This window comes from Hemitrygon akajei, chromosome 11 (assembly GCF_048418815.1).
Source record: "Hemitrygon akajei chromosome 11, sHemAka1.3, whole genome shotgun sequence".
In the NCBI taxonomy this organism is placed as follows: domain Eukaryota; kingdom Metazoa; phylum Chordata; class Chondrichthyes; order Myliobatiformes; family Dasyatidae; genus Hemitrygon; species Hemitrygon akajei.
Genome location: NC_133134.1, coordinates 98,639,997 through 98,667,229, shown reverse-complemented (window position 1 = coordinate 98,667,229; position 27,233 = coordinate 98,639,997). Strand labels below are relative to the sequence as shown.

General features: G+C 51.0%; 1 protein-coding gene across 1 annotated transcript; it reads left to right on the top strand.

Moving 5' to 3' along the window:
• Positions 1-206: 206 nt before the first annotated feature.
• On the top strand, positions 207-26,612 carry glmp (glycosylated lysosomal membrane protein). Its single transcript, XM_073061362.1, is given in 7 exon segments — positions 207-320; positions 7,137-7,403; positions 10,794-10,963; positions 10,965-10,992; positions 12,722-12,940; positions 22,698-22,978; positions 25,324-26,612. Coding segments are annotated over 7 exon segments (1,224 nt in total). The 5' UTR covers positions 207-233; the 3' UTR covers positions 25,496-26,612.
• Positions 26,613-27,233: the final 621 nt, after the last annotated feature.

Below are 27,233 nucleotides of genomic sequence, written 5' to 3'. Positions count from 1 at the left end.
AGTGGTGGTGCTGGAAGCAGATTAGATAGTGGATTGCAGACAGATGGGATAAATTTCATTTGGTATCGTCGTCGTTACAGAGATTGTGGCCCAAGAGCCTCTTCCTGTACTATATTGGTCTAACAAGCGCTGACTAGTGGGTTAGTTCTCTGGCTAGTCCCTTTAAGAGTGGGCGGGGCGGTGTTGCTACGCCTGGAAGGGGGCGGAAGTCAGCTGATGGGCCAGTAACAGACATGGCGTCAGTATCGCTGCTGCTTTCCTCCTGGCTGCTCGCCTTGGGATCGGGCTCGCTGCCGCTCGATGAGTCCTACCGTAGACAGGTAAAGGGGCCCGGCTGTTCCCACGGTCCACGCTGTGCCCGCGATGTAAAGAGAAAGTTTGTGTTATGTGACCTGCAGGTCGCAATTATTTAGTACGTCTGCCTGTCCACTCCGGCACCGGTCTCTTTACCAGGGTTGGCGTGAGTCTGTGTCTCCACTACTTTACTACGGAATTCCCCGCTCCTGTGCACCAGGTGCTGGCTTGTTGCTGGATGTGATCCCGTGTGTCCCCGTCAAGGGGAGGTGGGCAGGGAAACATGAGATACCCAGCACTGCCGCCTGGTAGGGAGATTGGAGGGGCTCTCATTCACCGAGCCAGCATTTATCGCCTGGTCGCCCAGTCGCTCCCGAGAAGGGGTGATGGTCGTGAGTTGCGGTCCTTGAGGTGTAAATGTTACGGAGGGAGTACCAGGGTTTTGACCCAATAGTGGTGAGGAACGGCGACGTATTCCCGTGTCAGCACTTGGATGTAATTACTGAGGCTTTATAATGTTGGTCAGACCGCGCTTGGAGAGTATTGTGAGCAGTTTTGGGCCCTATTTTTAAGGATCAGCTAGCATTGGAGAGGGTCCCAAGGAGGTTCACAAAAATTAATCTTAGGAATGAAAGGGTTAACATAGGCTGATAACGTCAATATTTTCAATATTTTGAGTTTGACAATCTACGTTGCTACATTTCTACGGTGGGAGATACTCAGTTGCCACTTTATTAGCTACACCTGTACATCTGCTCGTTAATAATATCTCATCAGCCAATCACGTGGCAGCAACTCAATGCATAACAGCATGCAGACATGGTCAAGAGGTTCAGTTGTTGTTCGGACCAAACAGCAAATTGGGGAAGTGACTTTGACTGTGGAATGATTGTTGGTGCCAGATGGGGTGGTTTGAGTATCTCAGAAACTGCTGATCTGGGATTTTCCCACACAACAGTCTCTAGAGTTTACAGAGAGTTGTGTAAAAAAAAAAAAACATCCAGTGAGCGAGCGGCAGTTCTGTGGGTGAAAACACCTCGTTAATGAGAGAGGTCAGAGGAGAATGGCCAGACTGGTTCAATCTGACAGGAAGGTAACAGTAACTCAAACAACCATGCGTTATAGAGAGCATCTCTGAATGCACAACACATTAAACCTTAAAGTGGATGGGCTACAGCAGCAGAAAATCATGGACATACACTCAGTGGCCACTTTATTAGGTACAGGAGATACTGATATAGTATCCACTGAACGTATATATCTACGGTGGGAAACATCTGAATGATCTGACACACTACTAAGTAAACCACACAGATGGTCTATAAGCTGTGGATAGAGATCCCAGACACCGATTTAATGCATCAGGGCCGACTCGCTGAATTTACAACTATCCCAATTATTGATCAGCCATACCTGTGACCATGTTTGATGTGCTAAGTGACAACATCAGAACGGTCTGCAAACTTCATTGAACTCGGTCACAATGGTACAAAACAACTTGGTTCGATGAGGGCTAACCACATTGTCTAAAATTTAGCTGATGCATACAGGGACAACCTGTGGTCTCTTCACTTTGGTAGCACAGTTAGCATAATGCTTTACAGTGCTTATAAAAGTGCCTCTGGTAGGTAGTGGTTATTCAAATGCTTTTCAGAGCCACTGACTCAGTTCAATTCCCATTGTTGTCTGTAAGGAGTTTGTACGTTCTCCCTGAGACTCTGTGGATTTCCTCTGGGTGTTGACCCACGTTCCCAAACCTTACAGGTTAGGGTTAATTAAATGTTGGAGACTTGTGGGCTGCCGTCAGCACATCCTCGGAATCCGTTGGTCATTGACGTAAAAGGTGCATTTCATTGCATGTTTCAAGGAACCAATGACAAAGCTGACCTATTCCCTCTAAAACAATAGACCAGTAGGTTGTGGTCTGTAAAAAAAAAAAGCTGTTTGCAAAGTTGTCCTCCTAACTTTAAACTGATTACTGTGTGAAATTTACATTAACAACTGAAGACTGGTTCTCGTTTGAAAGAATATTTGCTATATTCACAGAATATCAAAACTCTTGAGTTATTTCTATGGGGCGGGGTGAGCCAGCACCACTGGAAATATTCCATCCTGCCAGTGTGGGGAAAGCAAAGTCTCAGTAGCCTCAGGAATGAGCAGTATCCCCCCCCCCCCCACACCCACTGTAAACCCGAGGCTGTCCCAGATCCTAGGCTTGTGTTGGACACACATTGCCCTGTTCTCCTGTGGCTCCCTGGCACCGGCTCAGGCAGGAGGAAGGGATTCCATTGTCTCATTTCTGTGGTCGGCATTAGAACGGATCTGAAACAGGGAAGTTTTGTTTTAAACCACAAAAGTAGTACTGCTGACTAACAGATCAGTGAGATAATGTTAACGCATCAATATCTCGGACTTAACCCCAGCAAAGTCACGAGGCATGGGATCTGGGTAAACTTGGCTGCGTGGATTCAGAATCGGCTTGCCCGCCCGCGGAAGGCGGAGGGCGGTTGTAGATGGAGCCTGGACACTGGTGACCAGTGATCATTAAACTGTGGTGGAGAAAGCGTCTAGAGTACGTAAGAGCTGGGATGGTATGTTGTAACTGGCAGGGTAGTGTAGCAGTTAGCGTAACGCTTTTAGGGCGATCTAGGTTCGATTCCCGCCGTTGACTGTAGGGAATTCGTACGTTTTCCCGTGTGTGAGCTCCCCCCACATTCCAATGGGTAAGGGTTAGTAAGTTGTGGGCATGCTATGTTGGCACTGGAACTTGCAGGCTGCCCCCTGCACAACCTCAGACTGTAATGGTGCATTTCACTGTATTGGGTAATGTGTCACAGTGTCGATGAGACATATAAAGCTCATATCTTGAAAGGCTCCACGGCGATAAGGGAGGTGAGTACTGACCTTTGGCATGGTGGTAAACAAGACTGGATAAGTGGGCCTTAGCACAGTGATGTGATAACGAGAGAGCAGTTTAGCAGAAGTTGGAAGATTCAGTCTTTATTGGAGAAGGGTCCAAGGTGCCGAGACAAGATAAGGTATCACTTTTCCAGATTACATTGCGCACAATGGACTGAAAATTCAGGAGTGACCCTCAGAAATATTTGTACACACAGGCTAAAGGGTTTGGGCCTCCACCCAAGTGAAATTCAGGTTTCAAATGTATTTGCTGGTAATTTTTGGGATGTGGGGGTTGTCTGGAATCACCCATTGCTACTCTCCTGTGAGAGGGTTGAAACAGTGTGGTCTCTCTGGTGAAGGTTCTCCCATGGTGCTGTTGGGGAGGGTGCTCCAGGGTTTAGATCCCGTGTCCATACGATAAAGGAACGGAATTAGGCCATTCGGACTATCGACTCTGCTCTGCCATTCCATCGTGGCTCATTTATTATCCCTCTCAACCCTATTATCCCAACTAACCAAGAACCTATCAACTTTTGCTCTAAATTACCCCATAACTTTGCCTCTACAGCCATCTGTGGCAACAAATTCCACAGATTTGCCACCCTCCGGATAACTAAATTCCTCCACACGTCTGCATGAAGTGGCCGTCCCTCTATTCTGAGGCTGCGCCCTCTGGTCCTAGACTCAACCACTACAGGAACGATCCTCTCCACATCCACTGGTTTTCAATATTCAGCGGGTTTCCAAACTCGGGCAAGTGTATGCCCAGAGCCACCAAACGATGTGGTGGTGAAGGAACTGTGAGGTATTTCCAAGTGGATGTGCAATGTAGTCTTGATTGCAATCTGGTTGGGGCAGAGAGCATTCTGCACAGGAACAGGCCACTCGGCCCATCATGTATGTGCCTAATTAAACTGACCCCTTCTGCCTGCATAAGGTCCATACCCCTCCATTCCCTGCCTGTTCATGTTCCCTTACACACCGCTATTCTCTTTGCTTTCAGCACCCCTGGCCGCAGGTACCATGACATGGTAGCATAGCAGGTAGCGCAGTAGCTTTACGGTGCCAGTGATCACCGAAACACCAATGCCCAGGAAATGGAAAGCCTACACAAAGTGGTGCATACAGCCCAGTCCATTACAGGCAAAACGTTCCCCCCCCCCCCCGCCTCACCCCCTGCAATAAGCACAAAAATGCAGTATCCATTGATAAAGTATGTAAAAGGGTTAACACATTAGTTAAACAACAGCAGCCTGTTTTTTCTGAAAGAAACCGCTGATGATCAACATGTGCTAAGCCACGCTGAGCCATATTTCTTCTCGGAGTTAGACAGTGTTTCAAGGTCCTTGTTTCTTTGTGCAGTCGTGCGCAGAGATAAGACCCCCCGCTCAAACCTGTTCTGTAATTTGTCTGTCAGTGCTGTCAAGCAATAGATAAGTCTGGCTCCAGCTTGGCATGTGTGAGGGTATCTGAACAAATATATCTCTTCTGTAAAGGGAATTGTGAGTTGGTTGGTGGACTGTTTGAGCGACTAACTGAGTAAGCCCCGAGGGCTTTGAATAAGTTTGTATTTATACGGTCTCTGAGTGACTTTATCTGGATTTGACTTCCACACCATCATCAAGGACCCCCACCATCCAGGCCATGCCCTCTTCTCACTGCCACCATTGTGCAGAAGGTACTGATCCCTTAGGTCCCATGCCACCAGGTTCAGGAGCAGTTATTACTCCTCAACCATCAGTCTCCTGAACCAGCATGGACAGTCACTCACCTCAACTCTCAACTGATCCCACAACCTTGACTCACCTTCAACGATTCTACAACTCATATTCTCAGTATTATTTATATTTTCTATTTGCAAAATTTGTCTTTTGCTCATTGGTTGTTTGTCAGTCTTTCTTTATGTATAGTTTTTCATACAATCTATTGTATTTCTTTATTTTTCAGTAAATGCCTGTCAGAAAATGAATCTTGAGGTTGTGTCTGGTACTTTGATAATAAGTTTACTTTGACTTTTCAATTTGATTCTGGCCGTTATCTGTAAGGAGTTTGTACGTTCTCTCCTTGACCACGTGGGTTTCCTCCAGGTGCTGCGTCGCGCTGCCATCTTCTTTTCATGGGCCAAACACAGGCAACAGGGATGAGCAGGGAGAAATATTTCTGTGCTGTATTGGTCTCTGACACAAGAATCTCTTCCGCACTCTCTCCACATCCTTCCTGTAATGGGGAGATCAGAACTTCGCGCGATACTCCCAAGTGCAGCAATATTGTCTTCCATCAGGACTTGCTGACTCTGTGTTCACTGCTCCACCTTCAACGGCCGATCAGGTCACGTTGCCACTTTCAGGAGCTGTGGACCCGGACCCCAAGGTTCCGCCGTACCTGTCTGCTGTCTTTGCCGGACCGGGTGCTGCTCTCAGAGTGGGGTGGGCGGGCAACTCCCGTACCCCCTGGGGTAACTGTAGGTGGAAGTTGATCTGATCAGCTTCTCTGTGACGTGGAGCGATGGAGCTGACAATAGATTTGTATCCCATCGACTGGCTGTGGCTTCCCCTGACATTCTCCCGGTGTTTGAACTGTGGGTTGTGGTGGGCTTGGCTGGATTTGGAGAGGCTCCCTCTCTACGCCCAAGTGCCAATTATAAATTTACCAGTGACAGAAGGCAGAATTTCAGATGGTGGTGAAGAGGTATATAGGCACGAGATAGCTCGGCTGGCTGAGTGGTGTCGTTGCAACCACCTTGCACCCCTTGTCAGTAAATCCAAGGAACTGGTTGTGGACTTCTGGAAGGGGAGGTCGAGGGAAAACACACTGGTCCTCACTGAGGGATCGGCAGTGGAGGTGGAGAGGGTGAGCAGCTTCAAGTTCCTGGGTGTCAACATCTCTGAAGATCTATCCTGGGCCCAACGTACTGATGCAGTTATGAAGAAAGCACACCAGTGGTTATATATCATTTGGAGTTTGAGGAGGTATGCCACTAAAGACTCTGGATGTACCATGGAGAGCATCCAACCGGCTGCATCACTGTCTGCTGTGGAGGGGCCATTGCACGGGATTGGAAAAATCTGCAGAAAGTTAGAAACTCCAACTGGACCACAACCTTGCCCAGCATTGAAGATATCTTCAAAGAGCACGCTTCAAAAAGGTGGCATCTGTCATTAAAGACCCTCACCATCCAGGATGTGGCCTCTTCTCATAGCTACCATCAAGGAGGAGGTACAGGAGTCTGAAGGTATTCTTTACTTTATAGTCACCAAACAATTGATACTAGAGCGTACAATCATCACAGCGATATTTGATTCTGCGCTTCACGCTCCCTGAAGCACAAATCAAATTAAATATAATAAAAATTTAAATTATAAATCATGATTAGAAAATAGAAAAGGGGAAGTATGGTAGTGCAAGTCAGGTCCAGATATTTGGAAGGTACGGCCCAGATCCAGGTCAGGATCCGTTCAGCAGTCTTACCACAGTTGGAAAGAAGCTGTTCCCAAATCTGGCCGTATGAATCTTCAAGCTCCTGAACCTTCTCCCGGAGGGAAGAGGGACAAAAAGTGTGTTGGCTGGGTGGGTAATGTCCTTGATTATCCTGGCAGCACTGCTCCGACAGCGTGCGGTGTAAAGTGACTCCAAGGATGGAAGATTGGTTTGTGTGATGTGTTGGGCTATGTTCACGCAATGATTCAGGAACAGCTTCTCCCCCTCTGCCATCGGATTTCTGATTGGACAACAAACCCACAAACACAGCCTCACTATTTCGCACTATAATTATTTTATTTAATTGTAAGCTATAGTATTTTATTGCACTATTATTTATTTTTAAAATGTATTCTTTTTGTAACATATATTTTTTATATCTTGCACTGTGCCTGTGCTGCAAATCAACAAGTTTTGTGACGTGTGTCAGTGCTGATAAGCTTGGTTCTGTCTGTTTCCCACAGGTCACCTTCGAATACAATCCCGGACGGAACAGCTCCATGCCGGCGGCTCCCAATGTGCTCCATATCCGGGCCCTGGGTCCCAGCGACACCATCCACTACCTCTGGAGCTCGCTCGGAGCCCCCACTGTCCTGCAGGTCTACAGCAGAAGCCCCAACAGCACCCTGCACATCGACTGGAGCCGTCTGCAGCTCCTGGACCCCACAGACGCCATCCGCATCGAGCCCGCTGAGGCTGTGGTCTACTCCACTGCTGTCATCTTCTCCCGGGTGAGTCAGGTCCGGGGGGGCGGCCCGGCCCGCTGAGGCTGTGGTCTACTCCACTGCTGTCATCTTCTCCCGGGTGAGTCAGGTAACCCGGTCCGGGGGGGCGGCCCGGCCCGCTGAGGCTGTGGTCTACTCCACTGCTGTCATCTTCTCCCGGGTGAGTCAGGTCCGGGGGGGCAGCCCGGCCCGCTGAGGCTGTGGTCTACTCCACTGCTGTCATCTTCTCCCGGGTGAGTCAGGTAACCCGGTCCGGGGGGGCGGCCCGGCCCGCTGAGGCTGTGGTCTACTCCACTGCTGTCATCTTCTCCCGGGTGAGTCAGGTCCGGGGGGGCGGCCCGGCCCGCTGAGGCTGTGGTCTACTCCACTGCTGTCATCTTCTCCCGGGTGAGTCAGGTAACCCGGTCCGGGGGGACGGCCCGGCCCGCTGAGGCTGTGGTCTACTCCACTGCTGTCATCTTCTCCCGGGTGAGTCAGGTCCGGGGGGGCGGCCCGGCCCGCTGAGGCTGTGGTCTACTCCACTGCTGTCATCTTCTCCCGGGTGAGTCAGGTAACCCGGTCCGGGGGGGCGGCCCGGCCCGCTGAGGCTGTGGTCTACTCCACTGCTGTCATCTTCTCCCGGGTGAGTCAGGTAACCCGGTCCGGGGGGGCGGCCCGGCCCCGCTCGGAATTTCCATCTCTCTGTTAATGTGACCCTTTCACCAATGGGATGTCCCAGTGTCTGTACACCAGAGAAGATAGAACATTGCAGCACAGTTCAGGCAATGTGGCCCACGAAGTTGTACCTACTCTAGGATCACTCTTACCCTTCCCTCCCATACAGCTCTCCATTTTTCTATCATCCACGTTCCTATCTAAGAGTTTCTTAAATGCCCCTAATGTATCTGCCTCTAGCAAGGTGTTTTAAAGAAAATCAATTGCCTCTGACATCCCTCCCTTTGCTTCCCTCCAAACATTTAAAAAATAACACTCCTTTGCACTGGGCATTTCTGCTGTGCGGGGACAATTCACAGGTGAGCAGGAGAGAGAGGGGAACCAGACTGGGGATTGGAAATTGAGGGGAAGGGGCAGAAATGATCAGAAGCTGGGGAAATCGATGTTCGCACCATCGGGTTGGGCGCTACCCTGACAGGGTACGAGGTGTTGTTCTTACAACCTGAGTGTGGCCTCGTCGTGGCGGTAGAGGAGGCCGTGGGCGAGGTGTCAGAATGGGAGTGGGTTTAAAGATCTCTTTCGTGAAAACTTTGTCAATCTTTCATATGCTATAAAACAGAGTCTGGTACAATGGTCACCTCTATCTATGTCCTTGGTAGGTCATATTAATGTTGTTAAAATGTATGTTCTCCCCAAATTTTTATACTTATTTCAATCTATCCCAATTTTTATTCCTAAATCTTTTTTTGATTCCTTAGACTCTATTATTTTGTCATATCTGTGGCAGAAGAAGCGCTCTAGCATTAATAAAATCCATCTCCAAAAATCTAAAAAAGAGGGTGGTATGGCTTTACCTAACTTTCGCTTATATTACTGGGCAGCTAATATACGTTGTGCTGCCTTCTGGTCTTTCTTCCACGGCCAACCTGAGTGCCCTAACTGGGTGGCAATGGAGTTGAGCTCCACTAAAGAATTATCTATCTCTGCACTTCTTGGCTCTGCACTCCCTAGCAGTCTGCCCAGATCAATAGCTAATCCTCTGGTTAGACACACTTTGCGTATATGGGCTCAGTTCAGGAAATGCTATGGTTTCCAGGGGTTTTCCGTTTCTAGCCCCGTCGCACATAATCACCTTTTTTTACCTACTACGTACGATTCAGCATTCCATGTTTGGTACAGGAAGGGCATTAGACATTTTGAAGATCTCTTCATTGATAATCGCTTCACTTCTTTTCAGCAGCTCTCAGTTAAGTTCAACCTGCCTAACGCTCACTTTTTCAGATATCTCCAAATCCGACACTTTACTGCTCCTTTAATTCCTAACTTTCCTGAAATGCCTGCGAAAAACGCTATGGACCTATTTCTTTCCATTAATCCACTAGGTAAAGGTTTAATTTCAATTATCCGAGATAAACTAGCAGCCTTACGACGGGCCCCTGTGGATAAAATTAAAATGGCCTGGGAGCAGGATTTAAATATCTCCTTATCCGAGGAGAGCTGGGACTCAGTTCTCAAATCGGTTAACTCAACCTCTCTTTGTGCTCGCCATTGCCTCTTTACAGTTTAAGATTGTTCATAGAGCCCATATGTCTAAATCTAAACTATCTCGATTCTACCCTGGCATTAGTCCGCTCTGTGATAAATGCAAGAGGGGCGTGGCCTCTCTCATCCATATGTACTGGTTCTGTCCTAGCTTGGAGAAATTCTGGAAAGATGTCTTTACTACATTATCGGGTATTCTGAATCAACACCTTGAACCTAACCCCTTAATTGCTCTGTTCAGTTTTTGGGGCGAGACAGATTTATGTCTGGGTCCGACCAAATGCCGAATACTATCCTTTGCCTCTCTCCTGGTGAGACGCTTGATCCTCCTTAGATGGAGAGATGTTGCCCCGCCCACTCATGCGCAATGGCTTAACGACATTATGGCCTGCTTGGACCTCGAAAAAATTCATTATTCAGTTCTTAATTTGGATCTAAAGTTCCATAAGGTCTGGGGACTTTTTATCGAGTACTTTCATAACCTTCCTCTTGACTAGGGTTTTTTTTTCCTTTTTTTTCCTTCTCTTCGGTCCCTTGCTTTCAGCTCCCTTTTTTTTCCTGGTAGTAGGCATTATTATCCTCTGTTACTAAGTGTATTCACAGTCTGGGAGTTTGACTGTCCGGACATACTCTTTATACTGTGTGGTGGTTGGTCTGGAGTTGTTGTTTTTTTCTTGTGTTGTGGGGCTTGGGGAGGACTCTAAGCTCACTTGTCTTTAATTTAGGTGCTTTTTTGTTAAATTCTCTTCCTCTGTAGCATATTGTTATTGTATGCTTAATCTTGCACTGTATTAATGCTCCTCATTGGGATTTGGGGTTTTTAATTTTGTAAAATGTTTTGAAAAACTAATAAATGGGAGTGGGGAGTAGGACTGAAATGGGTGGCCGATGGGAAACGTTGCCTTTTGCAGCAGTCAGAGAGCGGGTTCTCGAGTCGTCCCCCTCCCCCCGTCTGCATTGGGTCTCGCCAATGTGGAAGTGGTGGGGGGGGGGGGGGGTTGGATTGTCTTTGGCGTAGTGAGGAGCGGTTCTGCCTGCTGACCCCCTGCCTCCTGGGCTCAGGAGGCCAGGCCCCATTCGGGGACGGCCAAAGAGATGGGGCGGGTGGAGGGGAGCGGGCCTGCGCTGTGCGCGAGGATTCGGGAAGGGGGTGCGCGGTGGATGGGATCGGCCGTGGTGAAACCTCCCTCTGTCCACCAGCTCCTGGAGTATGATGACGTGAACGATACTGCTGATATGTCCCGGGTGCCGGCCGACAGAATCTACCCCCCCTACCAGCTGCAGGACTTCACCTGGGAGGACGCCAATGCCACTCTGAACCGTACTACGCTGACCGCGCAGCTCCAGGGCTACAACGCTACTGGGACCCCCCTTTGCCAACGGCAGCATCACCTTCCGGGTAGGTGGGCTCACGTCCCGCAGAGTTGTGAGGGTGGGGCGATTCCCTGTGACACCGGGGGGGGGAGGGGTTAGTCTGGTACCCTTCCCCTTCCGCTCCTTCGCCCTCTCCAAAACCCCTTCTGTCTACACAGCTTTACACAGAGTGAAACTCCCTCCACACCGTCCCATCACACACTCCCAGGGTCAGACACAGAGTGAAACTCCCTCCACACTGTCCCATCACACACTCCCTCTACACTGTCCCATCACACACTCCCGGGGTCAGATACAGAGTGAAACTCCCTCTACACTGTCCCATCACACACTCCCAGGGTCAGTCACAGAGTGAAACTCCCTCTACACTGTCCCATCACACACTCCCAGGGTCAGACACAGAGTGAAACTCCCTCTACACTGTCCCATCTCACACTCCTGGGGTCAGACACAGAGTGGAACTCCCTCCACACTGTCCCATCACACACTCCCGGGGTCAGACACAGAGTGAAACTCCCTCCACACCCTCCCATCACACACTCCCGGGGTCAGACACAGAGTGTAACTCACTCTACACCCTCCCATCACACACTCCTGGGGTCAGGTACAGAGTTAAGATCCCTCCACACTGTCCCATCACACACTCCCGGGGTCAGACACAGAGTGAGTTTCAATCTGTGTCTGACACCGGGAGTGTGTGATGGGACAGTGTAGAGGAAGTTTCACTCTGTGTCTGACCCTGGAAGTGTGTGATGGGACAGTGTGGAGGGAGCTTCACTCTGTGTCTGACCCCGGGAGTGTGTGATGGGACAGTGTGGAGGGAGCTTCACTCTGTGTCTGACCCCGGGAGTGTGTGATGGGACAGTGTAGAGGGAGTTTCACTCTGTGTCTGACCCCGGGAGTGTGTGATGGGACGGTGTAGAGGGAGTTTCACTCTGTGTCTGACCCCGGGAGTGTGTGATGGGACGGTGTAGAGGGAGTTTCACTCTGTGTCTGACCCTGGGAGTGTGTGATGGGACGGTGTGGAGGGAGATTCACTCTGTGTCTGACCCCGGGAGTGTGTGATGGGACAGTGTAGAGGAAGTTTCACTCTGTACCTGACCCCGGGAGTGTGTGATGGGATGGTGCGGAGGGAGCTTCACTCTGTGTCTGACCCTGGGAGTGTGTGATGGGACGGTGTGGAGGGAGCTTCACTCTGTGTCTAACTCCGGGAGTGTGTGATGGGACGGTGTGGAGGGAGCTTCACTCTGTGTCTGACTCCGGGAGTGTGTGATGGGACGGTGTGGAGGGAGTGTGTGACGGGACGGTGTGGAGGGAGTGTGTGACGGGACGGTGTGGAGGGAGCTTCACTCTGTGTCTGACCCCGGGAGTGTGTGATGGGACAGTGTGGAGGGAGCTTCACTCTGTGTCTGACCCCGGGAGTGTGTGATGGGACAGTGTAGAGGGAGCTTCACTCTGTGTCTGACCCCGGGAGTGTGTGATGGGACGGTGTGGAGGGAGTTTCACTCTGTGTCTGACCCCGGGACTGTGTGATGGGACGGTGTAGAGGGAGTTTCACTCTGTGTCTGACCCCGGGAGTGTGTGATGGGACGGTATGGAGGGAGTTTCACTCTGTGTCTGACCCTGGGAGTGTGTGATGGGACAGTGTAGAGGGAGATTCACTCTGTGTCTGACCCCGGGAGTGTGTGATGGGACGGTGTGAGGATGCTAACTGCTCCGCGTTCTACTTACCGCTGACCCTGGTCTCTCACCAGATTACAGCGTTCGAGGGTACTGGCCGTGACGCTGACCTCCCTCGTCTCTTCCACACGGCCAACACCTCGAAGCTGGAGTTTGTCATCGAGGGGCTGAAGCCGCGAGGCAATCGGTCACGGTTTGGCCTGGAGCTGATGGTGCTCGAGGAGGCAGGGACTCAGCGGTCAATGAGGGTCAGCAAAACCATCGATGATGAGTACACGCCGAGCATTTTCAAGGTACAAGGGGGCAGCTCCATCCCCGGGGATGTGGCCAAGGTCGGGTCGTGGAGAGTATCTTATTCCTCCTGTTCTCCCTCTATCAGCCCGATGTATAAACTTCATTTTCAGATCTAGAATCCTACATAAAGGTACAATAACGAAGGGGTTGTTATCATGGGTGACGTCAACTTCCCCACAATAGTCTGGGGTCTCTTTAGAAACATAGAAAACCTACAGCACAATACAGGCCCTTCGCACTACAAAGCTGTGCCGAAAATATCCCTACCTTAGAAATTACCTAGGCTTACCCACAGCTCTCTACTTTTCTAAGCTCCAGGAGTCTCTTAAAAGATCCTATCATATCCGCCTCCACCACCGTTGCCGGCAGCCCATTCCACGCACTCACCACTCTCTGAGTTTAAAAAAAACTTACCTCTGACATCTCCTCTGTACCTACTCCCCAGCACCTTAAACCTGTGTCCTCTCGTGTCAGCCGCTTCAGCCCTGGGAAAAGCAAGGATGTTATGTTGAGGCTGTATAAAGAACTGGCGAGGCCCCACTTGGAGTGTTGTGAACAGTTTTGGGCCCATTGTCTTGGAAAGGCTGTGCTGACTGCAGAGGGTTTGAGGAGCTTCACGAAGATGATTCCGGAATTGAAAGGCTTGTCATATGAGGAGCGTTTGATGGCGTTTCATGCAGGAGTTTTATTATTTATTTAGAGATACAGTGTGGGACAGGCCCTTCTGCCCCTTTGAGCTGTACTGCCCAGATTTAACTCTAGCTCAGTCACGGGACAATTTATAATGACCAGTGAACCTACTAGCCGACGTGTCTTTGGACTGTGGGAGGAAACCCACATGGGAAGGAGCGTGCAGTCTTGCTTACAGACGAACCTATAATTGAACTCTGAGCTGTGATGGCAGTCATGCTAACCACTACGCTACCATGGCCACTTTGACGGGGCCACCTTTGTTAAGTGCTTTAAGGAGTGTTTCCAAATCAATGTATAGTTTATACACCCACCAGGCACAGGAATGAAACCTGACATGGTCTTCTGCTGCTGTGGCCCATCTACGTCACGGTTCGACGTGTTGTACGTTCAGAGATGCTCTTCTGCACACCAGCGTTGTAACACGTGGCTGATTCAGTTACTGTCGCCTTCCTGTCAGTCTGAACCAGTCTGGCCATTCTCCTCCGACCTCTCACAAGGTGTTTTCATCCACAGAACTGCCCCTCACTGGATTTTTTTTTTGTTTTTCGCACCATTCTCTGTAAACTCTAGAGACTGTTGTGTGTGAAAATCCCAGGAGATCAGCAGTTTCTGAGATACTCAAACCACCCCATCTGGCACCAGTGTTCATTCCATGGTCAAAGTCACTTGCCACTTCTGATGTTTGGTCAGGACAACAACTGACCATGTCACAGTGAGAGTGTGAGGTGTTACAGTGTCACAGTGAGGGTGTGAGGTGTTTCATTGTTACAGTGAGGGTGTGAGGTGTTTCATTGTCACAGTGAGAGTGTGAGGTGTTACAGTGTTACAGTGAGGGTGTGAGGTGTTTCATTGTTACAGTGAGGGTGTGAGGTGTTTCATTGTCACAGTGAGGGTGTGAGGTGTTTCATTGTCACAGTGAGGGTGTGAGATGTTTCATTATCACAGTGAGGGTGTGAGGTGTTTCATTGTCACAGTGAGGGTGTGAGGTGTTTCAGTGTCACAGTGAGGGTGTGAGGTGTTTCAGTGTCACGGTGAGGGTGTGAGATGTCACGGTGAGGGTGTTTCAGTGTCACGGTGAGGGTGTGAGGTGTTTCAGTGTCACGGTGAGGGTGTGAGATGTCACGGTGAGGGTGTTTCAGTGTCACGGTGAGGGTGTGAGGTGTTTCAGTGTCACGGTGAGGGTGTGAGATGTCACGGTGAGGGTGTTTCAGTGTCACGGTGAGGGTGTGAGGTGTTTCAGTGTCACGGTGAGGGTGTGAGGTGTTTCAGTGTCACGGTGAGGGTGTGAGATGGTTTCAGTGTCACAGTGAGAGTGTGAGGTGTTTCAGTGTCACAGTGAGGGTGTGAGATGGTTTCAGTGTCACAGTGAGAGTGTGAGGTGTTTCATTGTCACAGTGAGGGTGTGAGGTGTTTCAGTGTCACAGTGAGGCTGTGAGGTGTTTCATTGTCACGGTGAGGGTGTGAGATGTTTCATTGTCACGGTGAGGGTGTGAGATGTTTCATTGTCACGGTGAGGGTGTGAGGTGGTTTCATTGTCACGGTGAGGGTGTGAGGTGTTTCATTGTCACAGTGAGGGTGTGAGATGGTTTCATTGTCACAGGGAGGGTGTGAGATGGTTTCAGTGTCACAGTGAGGGTGTGAGATGTTTCAGTGTCACAGTGAGGGTGTGAGATGGTTTCATTGTCACGGTGAGGGTGTGAGATGTTTCATTGTCACGGTGAGGGTGTGAGATGTTTCAGTGTCACGGTGAGGGTGTGAGGTGGTTTCATTGTCACAGTGAGGGTGTGAGGTGTTTCAGTGTCACAGTGAGGGTGTGAGGTGTTTCATTGTCACGGTGAGGCTGTGAGATGTTTCATTGTCACAGTGAGGGTGTGAGATGGTTTCATTGTCACAGTCAGGGTGTGAGATGGTTTCAGTGTCACAGTGAGAGTGTGAGGTGTTTCAGTGTCACAGTGAGGGTGTGAGATGTTTCAGTGTCACAGTGAGGGTGTGAGGTGTTTCATTGTCACAGTGAGGGTGTGAGATGTTTCAGTGTCACAGTGAGGGTGTGAGGTGTTTCATTGTCACAGTGAGGGTGTGAGATGTTTCATTGTCACAGTGAGGGTGTGAGATGTTTCATTGTCACAGTGAGGGTGTGAGGTGTTTCATTGTCACAGTGAGGGTGTGAGATGTTTCAGTGTCACAGTGAGGGTGTGAGGTGTTTCATTGTCACAGTGAGGCTGTGAGGTGTTTCATTGTCACAGTGAGGGTGTGAGATGTTTCAGTGTCACAGTGAGGGTGTGAGGTGTTTCATTGTCACAGTGAGGGTGTGAGGTGTTTCATTGTCACGGTGAGGGTGTGAGGTGTTTCAGTGTCACAGTGAGGGTGTGAGATGTTTCATTGTCACAGTGAGGGTGTGAGATGTTTCAGTGTCACAGTGAGGGTGTGAGGTGTTTCATTGTCACAGTGAGGCTGTGAGGTGTTTCATTGTCACGGTGAGGGTGTGAGATGTTTCATTGTCACGGTGAGGGTGTGAGATGTTTCAGTGTCACGGTGAGGGTGTGAGGTGGTTTCATTGTCACAGTGAGGGTGTGAGGTGTTTCAGTGTCACAGTGAGGGTGTGAGATGGTTTCAGTGTCACAGTGAGGGTGTGGGGTGTTTCAGTGTCACGGTGAGGGTGTGAGATGTTTCATTGTCACGGTGAGGGTGTGAGATGTTTCATTGTCACGGTGAGGGTGTGAGATGTTTCATTGTCACAGTGAGGGTGTGAGATGTTTCAGTGTCACAGTGAGGGTGTGAGGTGTTTCATTGTCACAGTGAGGCTGTGAGGTGTTTCATTGTCACGGTGAGGGTGTGAGATGTTTCATTGTCACGGTGAGGGTGTGAGATGTTTCAGTGTCACGGTGAGGGTGTGAGGTGGTTTCATTGTCACAGTGAGGGTGTGAGGTGTTTCAGTGTCACAGTGAGGGTGTGAGATGGTTTCATTGTCACAGGGAGGGTGTGAGATGGTTTCAGTGTCACAGTGAGGGTGTGGGTGTATCAGTATCACAGTGAGGGTGTGAGGTGTTTCAGTGTCACAGTGAGGCTGTGAGGTGTTTCATTGTCACGGTGAGGCTGTGAGGTGTTTCATTGTCACAGTGAGGGTGTGAGATGGTTTCATTGTCACAGTGAGGGTGTGAGGTGTTTCAGTGTCACAGTGAGGCTGTGAGATGTTTCATTGTCACGGTGAGGGTGTGAGGTGTTTCAGTGTCACGGTGAGGGTGTGAGATGTTTCAGTGTCACAGTGAGGGTGTGGGTGTATCAGTGTCACAGTGAGGGTGTGAGGTGTTTCAGTGTCACGGTGAGGGTGTGGGGTGTTTCAGTGTCACAGTGAGGGTGTGAGGTGTGTCAGTGAGGGTGTGAGGTGTCACGGTGAGGGTGTGAGGTGTTTCAGTGTCACAGTGAGGGTGTGAGGTGTGTCAGTGAGGGTTTGAGGTGTCATGGTGAGGGTGTGAGGTGTGTCAGTGAGGGTTTGAGGTGTCACGGTGAGGGTGTGAGGTGTGTCAGTGAGGGTTTGAGTGTCACGGTGAGGGTGTGAGGTGTGTCAGTGAGGGTGTTTCAGTGTCACGGTGAGGGTGTGAGGTGTCACAGTGAGGGTGTGAGGTGTTTCAATGTCACGGTGAGGGTGTGAGGTGTCACGGTGAGGGTGTTTCAGTGTCACGGTGAGGGTGTGAGGTGTTTCAGTGTCACGGTGAGGGTGTGAGTTGTTTCAATGTCACGGTGAGGGTGTGAGGTGTTTCAATGTCACGGTGAGGGTGTTTCAGTGTCACGGTGAGGGTGTGAGGTGTTTCAGTGTCACAGTGAGGGTGTGGGGTGTTTCAGTGTCACGGTGAGGGTGTGAGGTGTTTCAGTGTCACGGTGAGGGTGTGGGGTGTTTCAGTGTCACGGTGAGGGTGTGAGGTGTTTCAGTGTCACGGTGAGGATGTGGGGTGTTTCAGTGTCACGGTGAGGGTGTGAGGTGTTTCAGTGTCACGGTGAGGGTGTGAGGTGTGTCAGTGAGGGTGTGAGGTGTCACGGTGAGGGTGTTTCAGTGTCACGGTGAGGGTGTGGGGTGTTTCAGTGTCACGGTGAGGGTGTGAGGTGTTTCAGTGTCACGGTGAGGGTGTGGGGTGTTTCAGTGTCACGGTGAGGGTGTGAGGTGTGTCAGTGAGGGTGTGAGGTGTCACGGTGAGGGTGTTTCAGTGTCACGGTGAGGGTGTGAGGTGTGTCAGTGTCACGGTGAGGGTGTGAGGTGTCACGGTGAGGGTGTTTCAGTGTCACGGTGAGGGTGTGAGGTGTTTCAGTGTCACGGTGAGGGTGTGAGATGTTTCAGTATCACAGTGAGGGTGTGAGGTGTCACGGTGAGGGTGTGAGGTGTGTCAGTGAGTGTGAGGTGTTTCAGTGAGGGTGCGAGGTGTCACGGTGAGGTTGTGAGGTGTCACAGTGAGGGTGTTTCAGTGTCACAGTGAGGGTGCGAGGTGTCACGGTGAGGGTGTTTCAGTGTCACGGTGAGGGTGTGGGGTGTGTCAGTGAGGGTGCGAGGTGTCACGGTGAGGGTGTGGGGTGTCACGGTGAGGGTGTTTCAGTGTCACGGTGAGGGTGTGGGGTGTGTCAGTGAGGGTGCGAGGTGTCACGGTGAGGGTGTTTCAGTGTGATAGTGAGGGTGAGGAAACATCCTCTCCACACCCACTCCATCAAGGCCTTCCAGCATTCACTGAGGTCCCTCCCACCTCTTCTGCATTCCAGTGAGTACAGACCCAGAGGCAGCAAATGCTGCTCGTATGACAAGCCTTTCAATTCCGGAATCATCTTCGTGAAGCTCCTCAAACCCTCTCCAGTCAGCTCAGCCTTTCCAAGACAATGGGCCCAAAACTGTTCACAACACTCCAAGTGGGGCCTCGCCAGTTCTTTATACAGCCTCAACATAACATATTCTTTGCCTCTCGAAATGAACGCTAACTTTGATTTGCCTTCCTCACCACTGACACAACCTGCAAATTAACCTTCGGGGAATCCTGCACGAGGACTCCCAAATCTCTTTGCACCTCAGATTTTTGAATTTTCTCCCCATTTAGAAAATATTCAAAATCCATGACCACGCACTTCCTGATACTAAATTCTATCTGCCACTCTGTCCATTCTCCCAGTCCTGCAGACTCCCTGGTTTCTCAACACTGCCTGCCCCTGCACCTATCTTTGTGTCGTTCACAAACATGGCCACAAACTAGACTTGGGCAGCTAATGAGAAAAGGCTCCCTTTATTCCCACTCTTTGCCTCCTGCCAATCAGCCGCTGCTCTATCCATACGAGTATACCTCCTGTAAAACCATGGACTCTGAACTTGTTAGGTAGCCTCAAAAGTGTGGCGCCTCGCCATCGCCCTTCTGAAAATCCAACTGCATAACATCCACTGATTCTCTTCTGTCTGTTATCTCCTGAAAGAATTCTTTCAGATTCATTAGGTAAGATTTTCCCTGGAGGAAACCATGCTGACTTTGGCCTATTTTATCATGTGCCTCCAAGTACCCCGAAACCACATCTTCAACAATCAACTCCAACATCTTCCCAGCCTCCGAGGCCAGGCGAACTGGCCTATAGTTTCCTTTCTTCTGCCTCTCTCCCTTCTTGCAGAGCAGAGTGACATTTGCAATTTTCCAGTCCTCCGCAACCATTCTGGAAACTAGCAATGGCTTGAAAGATCATTACTGATGCCTCCACACTCTTCAGCCGACTCTGGGGTGTACATCATCTGGTCCAGGTAACTTACCTCCCTTCAGACCTTCCAGCTTCGCAAACACCTGCTCCCTATTAATGGCAACTTCACTCTCAAGCTTTCTGCATATTGCTAGTGTCTTCCACAGCGAAGACTAATTCAAAATACTTACTCAGTTCATCCACCATTTCCTTGTCCCCCAGTACTACCTCTCCTCCATCGTTTTCCAGTGCTCCCATATCTGCTTTTGCCTCACTTTCTTGATATCGTTGGCTAACTCAGCTTCTTATTTCATCTTGTTGCTTCTTTTGCTGCATTCTTTTGGTTTTTAAGAGCCTCCCAATCCTCTCAGTTTCCACTAATTTTTACTCTATTATATACCCTCTCTTTTGCTTTTATGTTGGCTTTGACTTCCCTTGTCAGCCACAGTTGTGTCCTCCTGCCTTTAGAATACTTCTTCCTCTTTGGGATGTATCTATATCTCAAACTGCTCCCAGGAACTCTGCCATTATCTTTGCTACTGTCCCCTTCCAATCAACTTCGGCCTGTTTCTTTCCCATACTTCGATAATTCCCTTTACCCTACAGTCATACAGATACATCGGACTTTAGTTTCTCCCTCTCAGATCGCGGGGGTGAATTCTGCAACCCCCAATCCAGAGTAGCTGATCCCCTAGTGGGCTCAACCACAAGCTGCTGTAAAAAAACCAAATTCTCTCTCTCTCTCTCAGCCAGCACCAACCTGATTCTCCCAATCTACCTGCATATTGAAATCCCCCATGCCAATCGTAACATTGCTCTTTTGACACGTGCTTTCTACCTCAGTTTATAATTGGTAGCCCACAACCTGGTTACTGTTCAGAGGGATGTATATAATTCCCATCATGGTCTTTATAGCCTTGTATTTTGTTAAGTCTAACCAGGGATTCTCTATTTTCTGATCCTATGTTACCTCTTTCTAAGGATTTGATTTCATTTTTTCCCAACAGAGCCAGCCCACTTCCTCCACCTACCCGCCTGTCCTTTCGAGTGATGTGTATCCTTGGATGCACCCAACCATAATCTTCTCTCAGCCGTGATTCAGTGATGCCCACAACATCATACCTGCCAATCTCATGTCAAGTTGCTTTTTATTGTCATTTTGACCATAAACTGCTGGTACAGTACACAGTAAAAATGAAACAACGTTCCTCCAGGACCCTGGTGCTACATGAAACAACACAAAACTACACTAGACTATGTGAGACAGCACAAGGCTGCACTAGACTACATAAAATATCACAAAAACTACACTAGACTACAGACCTACACAGGACTACATAAAGTGCACAAAACAGTGCAGGGCAGTACAATAATTAATTAACTAATTAATAATTAATAAACAAGACAATAGGCACAGTAGAGGACAAATATCAACATAATAATAAATGATGTAGATGTCAGTCCAGGCTCTGGGTATTGAGGAGTCTGATAGCTTGGGGGAAGAAACTGTTACATAGTCTGGTCGTGAGAGCCCGAATGCTTCGGTGCCTTTTCCCAGACGGCAGGAGGGAGAAGAGTTTGTATGAGGGGTGTGTGGGGTCCTTCATAATGCTGTTTGCTTTGCGGATGTAGTGTGTAGTGTAAATGTCTGTGATGGCGGGAAGAGAGACCCTGATGATCTTCTCAGCTGACCTCACTATCCGCTTCAGGGTCTTGCGATCTGAGATGGTGCAATTTTCAAACCAGGCAGTGATGCAGCTGCTCAGGATGCTCTCAATACAACCCCTGTAGAATGTGATGAGGATGAGGGGTGGGAGATGGACTTTCCTCAGCCTTCGCAGAAGGTAGAGACGCTGCTGGGCTTTCTTTGCAATGGAGCTGGTGTTGAGGGACCAGGAGAGATTTTCCGCCAGGATAACACCAAGAAATTTGGTGTTCTTTATGACCTCTACCAAGGATTAATGATATTTTCTCTGAGACGGGTACTGGGGTGAATAAATCAGATGATGGAGTTTTATGGATTAGAGGGAAAAATGTCAATATTACTATATATAGGATGCAATTAGAGATTAGATGGGGGGTGGGAGATGGACTTCGCAGAAGGTAGAGACGCTGCTGGGCTACCCAGCAAGGTAACTGAACTGCCTTATTCCACGTGCCGTGTGCATTCAAATATAACGCTGTCTGTCCCGTACTCACCCTTCTTGATTTTGTCCGCATTTTACGTTGCAACTCATCCTGTTGACCGCAATCTTGCCCGATCACCTGATGGAATCTACTTGCTTCGTTCTGCGCCCACTTCCTTTGGTTCCAGGCGTAAATACTGTACTTTGCCCTTGAGTGGACCTACCCTCTTGTTTGGAACTGGAATTGCAAAACGTGGGTCTGCAGGGAGCAGCCTGTCGGTCTGGGGGTGGGGGGGGTGGGTTGAGGAGGCTATGGAGAGGAGACCCACCACAACTCTGTCTGGACCAGGGAGCAGCCCGGTATAAAATGCCTGGCTGCTCTTTAAACCTTCTTACCCAGGGGCATTTCTGACCTGGGGGTGGGGGAGAACAGGTCTCGGTGTGAGAGGCTCCCTCAGCCTGGGGAAGTGTCTGCGGAGTTGGATTTTGGTGAGGGAGTTGGTAGGAGAGGTCTCTCCACCCTGGACCAGGATTAGGGGTGGGGAACCCCACCTATCCCACACCAGGTTTCAGGTAAGAGAGGCTCCCTCAACCTGGGACAGGTTCACTGGGAGGGGGAGGAGGAGGTTCTGGTGTAGGATAGGTGGGGGTCTCTGACGTTCCTTTCAACTCTTCAACTTGCTCTCCATATTGTAGTGAGTGCCCTGGTCTGCGTATCGACTGATCGCAGACAACAAAGCACGACGTTTGTGGTCAATCCCGACCAGCGGAAACTTACAAACAAAAGTTATTTCAGAGAGGTTCTCTCAGCCTAGGTTGGTGGGGGGGGGGGAACTGGGATTTTGGAGGGAGGGGTGCAAGGTGAATAACACAGATAAACCCTTACACCCTCTGCCTGGGCCAGGTTCGGTGCAGGGGTGTGATTTTGATGGGTCATTGGGGTGGGAGGTAACTGATGGACTGGGCCTGGGCCTGGGCCAGGTTCGGTGCAGGGGTGTGATTTTGATGGGTCATTGGGGTGGGAGGTAACTGATGGACTGGGCCTGGGCCTGGGCCAGGTTCGGTGGAGGGCTGTGATTTTGATGGGTCATTGGGGTGGGAGGTAACTGATGGACTGGGCCTGGGCCTGGGCCAGGTTCGGTGGAGGTGGTGATGGGGGGTGTCAGATTTCAGGGAGGGGTGATTTTGGAGCGGGGTGAGAGGTGACTGAGAGGCTGACGGACCCCTCCTCTCTCTCTTTCCCCAGGTGACCGAGCTGGTGGGGGCTCCGGAGAACGGCAGCAGCCAGCGTGGTTTTCTCCAGTGGAAGCCCGTGGCCTACGGTGCGGACCCGCCCCAGCGGGGTAACTCTATGCAGTCCCGTGACTACGGGCTGCGGACGGGGCATAATTGCAGCCTCCCAACTGCCAGCCTGGCCTTCGCCTTCGACCGGACGGCGCCCACTCGACACACGCACGTCTCTGCCCTCAACGTCTCCTTTGGCAGCGCCAGCCAGTGGCTCTATCCCACCCACCACCATATCAGCTGGTGAGTTCGCCTTCCGCGGGGAGGGGGATTAGCGAGGGGAGGGGGGATTAGCGAGCGGGAGGTGGGATCGGTGAGGGGGCGGTGGGATTAGCGAGGGGCAGGTGGGATTAGCGAGGGGCAGGTGGGATTAGTGCAGGAAAGGCGGGATTGGGGAGGGGGGATTAGTGCAGGGAAGGTGGGATCGGCGAGGGGAGGTGGGATTAGTGCAGGGAAGGTGGGATCGGCGAGGGGGAAGTGGGATCGATGAGGGGGAGGTGGGATTAGCGCAGGGAAGGCGGGATCGGCGAGGGGAGGTGGGATTAGCGCAGGGAAGGCGGGATCGGCAAGGGGGAGGTGGGATTAGCGAGGGGGAGGTGGGATTAGCGCAGGGAAGGTGGGATCGGCGAGGGGAGGTGGGATTAGCGCAGGGAAGGTGGGATCGGCGAGGGGGAAGTGGGATCGATGAGGGGGAGGTGGGATTAGCGCAGGGAAGGCGGGATCGGCGAGGGGAGGTGGGATTAGCGCAGGGAAGGCGGGATCGGCAAGGGGGAGGTGGGATTAGCGAGGGGGAGGTGGGATTAGCGCAGGGAAGGTGGGATCGGCGAGGGGAGGTGGTATTAGCGCAGGGAAGGTGGGATTAGCGCAGGGAAGGTGGGATCGGCGAGGGGGAAGTGGGATCGATGAGGGGGAGGTGGGATTAGCGCAGGGAAGGCGGGATCGGCGAGGGGAGGTGGGATTAGCGCAGGGAAGGCGGGATCGGCAAGGGGGAGGTGGGATTAGCGAGGGGGAGGTGGGATTAGCGCAGGGAAGGCGGGATCGGCGAGGGGAGGTGGGATTAGCGCAGGGAAGGCGGGATCGGCGAGGGGAGGTGGGATTAGCGCAGGGGAGGTGGGATCGATGAGGGGGAGGTGGGATTAGCGCAGGGGAGGTGGGATCGATGAGGGGGAGGTGGGATCAGCGCAGGGAAGGTGGGATCGGCATGGGGGAGGTGGGATTAGCGCAGGGAAGGTGGGATCGATGAGGGGGAGGTGGGATTAGTGCAGGGAAGGTGGGATCGGCGAGGGGGAGGTGGGATTAGCGCAGGGAAGGTGGGATCAGCAAGGGGCAGGTGGGATTAGCGCAGGGAAGGTGGGATCGGCGAGGGGGAGGTGGGATTAGCGCAGGGGAGGTGGGATCGATGAGGGGGAGGTGGGATTAGCGCAGGGGAGGTGGGATCGATGAGGGGGAGGTGGGATCAGCGCAGGGAAGGTGGGATCGGCATGGGGGAGGTGGGATTAGCGCAGGGAAGGTGGGATCGGCGAGGGGGAGGTGGGATTAGCGCAGGGAAGGGAGCTCGAAGCAGTAGGCAGCTTAACGGGCGAGGGCCATCAGAATCGGGCATATGCCATGAAATTTGTTGTTTTTCAATGGCATTACCGAGCTATAAATTACATTCAGAAAGATATATAGAAAAGTAAATCTATTAAGTAGTGCAAAAAGGGAGAAAAAAAAAAGTATTGTGAAAGGGTTCATTGTCCATTCAGAGATCTGATGGCGGAGGGGAAAAGGCTGTTCCTGAATTGTTCAGTTAGGGTCTTCAGGCTTCTGCACCTCCTCCTTGATGGTGGCAATGAGCAGAGGGCCTGTCCCGGGTGATGGGGGTCCTTAATGCTGGATTAATGGATGCCGCCTTTTTGAAGCATCACCTTTTGAAGGTGTCCTCACTGCTGGGGAGTCTAGTGCTCACGATGGAGCTGACTGAGTTTACAACTTTCCGCAGCTTTTTCCGATCCTGTGCAGTGCCCCACACCAGACGGTGATGCAACCAGTTAGAATGCTCTCCATGATATATCTGTAGAAATTTGCAAGTGTTTTTGGGTGACAAGCCAAATCTCTCACAACTCCTAACGAAATATGGGCACTGTCGTGCCTTCTTTCTAACAGCTTTGAGATGTTGGGTGGGTGAGGCTTTGGTCAGGGTGGGGGAGGAGTTAGAAGGAGGGGTGTATAAACTTGCAAGGTTGGGAAAATAAAGAGGCCAGGATGGGTAGTTGAGGAGGTGAGGGTTGAGGGAGTGGGGGTTCCTGGAGGGGCTGATAAGAAGCCCAGGATGGGTAGGGGTTTATTTGGAGGAGGTGGGGGATCTGAGGGTAGGGACACTTAGGGAAGAGGGAATGATAAGGAGTTCAGAGTCATTGGGGAGTTGAGGGTGAGGTGACATTTGGAGGGGAGGAAGTTTGGAGCGGAGGGGAGGGAAGATATTTGTAGAGAGGGAGAGGATGGTTATTTGCAAAAGAGGACGGTGTGTCCAGTGCTCACTGGGAGTTGACCACTACGGTGCCCTCACTCTTACTGCCTCCCTCCCTCCCTCCCTTTCTCCTGTACAGGTCAGTGCTGGTAGGACACGGGGCGCCCCCCGAGGACACCTTCTCAGTGTTGGTCATCGCTATCATGGCAGTGGGGTTGGGCCTGCCTGCAGTCCTCCTGCTGGTGGGGGGCGTGTACGTGTGCATCCATCGCTCGAGGCTGTCACCCACGGGATACCAGCCTATCAACTGAGGCACGGACTCTGCTGGGGACTCCAGCTCTGTCTGGGGGCTCTCACCGGAAAAGAGCGGACACCCCCCCGGACCCTCAGTCCCACAGTGTGGCGATCAGTAAGGGTGTGGGAGAGCTTCAATTTGTCTTAAGTAAAATGTTTGTCTTGTTGGGTATGGTACTGAGGCAACTTCACTCTGTGTCTCACCCCGGGAGTATGTGATGGGAGGGGGCTTCACTCCGTGTCTGACCCTGGAAGTGTGTGATGGGACAGTGTGGAGGGAGTTTCACTCTGTGTCTGACCCCGGGAGTGTGTGATGGGACGGTGTGGAGGGAGCTTCACTCTGTTTCTGACCCTGGGAGTGTGTGATGGGACAGTACAGAGGAAGCTTCACTCTGTGTTTGACCCCAGGAGTGTGTGATGGAACAGTGTAGAGGGAGCCTCACTCTGTGTCTGACCCCGGGAGTGTGTGATGGGACAGTGTGGAGGGAGCTTCACTCTGTTTCTGACCCTGGGAGTGTGTGATGGGAGGGGGCTTCACTCCGTGTCTGACCCTGGGAGTGTGTGATGGGACAGTGTAGAGGGAGCTTCACTCTGTGTCTGACCCTGGGAGTGTGTGATGGGACAGTGTAGAGGGAGCTTCACTCTGTGTCTGACCCTGGGAGTGTGTGATGGGATGGTGTAGAGGGAGCTTCACTCTGTGTTTCTCCTGTGCTGTGTCTAGCATTGTTGTTCAGTGATTATTTAGATGAGAAATGGATTCACTCTCTTTCTCATCTCTGTGGACTTGCTGATAATTGAGTCTTGCTGGAATGGAGACCAAATGCGCCCTGTGAATGGGGCTCAGATACTGTGGGCTGTGACTGTTCCCCAAGTTCAAGCTGCCTTCTCACTGTTTCATGTCTGGCATCTGGACACTACGTCTGCTCACTGTACCACGTCTGGCGCCTGGACAGTATGTCTCCTCACTGTATCATGTCTGGCGACTGGACACCACGTCTGCTCACTGTACCACGTCTGGCGTCTGGACATTACGTCTCCTCAGTGTACCTTATCTGGTGTCTGGACACTATGTCTCCTCACTGTACCACATTTGGCGTCAGGACACTGTCTATTAAATGGTTTTTTTTCCAGTAACGTGTGGCCCTTCACTTTGAGAGTGTTGACCCCGAGACAGCTGACTAGCACCTCCCGGGTTTCTGCCCGAGCATCAGCTAGTCAATCATTCGTCACAGAGCACTGACCAAAGCACTCTGCAAGCTTGTCATCGAATGGCTGATTAAACTGATGAGCACACTAACCACGTCCTGCTCAATCACGTGTTTATCTCTGTGTTGCACCCCTGGCAGGGCATTCCAGACACCCACCAGTCCGCGTAAAGAAACAAAATCCCCTTTGAACTTGCTCCTACTCACTGTAAGTGCATGTGGACCTTTCGACCCTGGGTAAAAGATCCTGACGGTCTACTCTATCTGTGCCTCTCGTTGTGTTCCGTTCTGCTGGCCTCGTTACAAGAAGGATGTGGACGCTTTAGAGAAGGTGCAGAGGAGTTTTACCAGGATGCTGCCTGCATTAGAGAGCATGTCTTATGAGGAGAGGTTGAGTGAGGTAGGGCTGTTCTCTTTGGAGTGAAGGAGAATGAGAGGTGATGAGATGATAAGAGGCATAGATGGAATGGACAGCCAGTGGGGAAATGCTGAATATGAGGGGGCATAACTTCAAGGTGATTGGAGAAAGTATAGGGGGGATGGCAGAGGT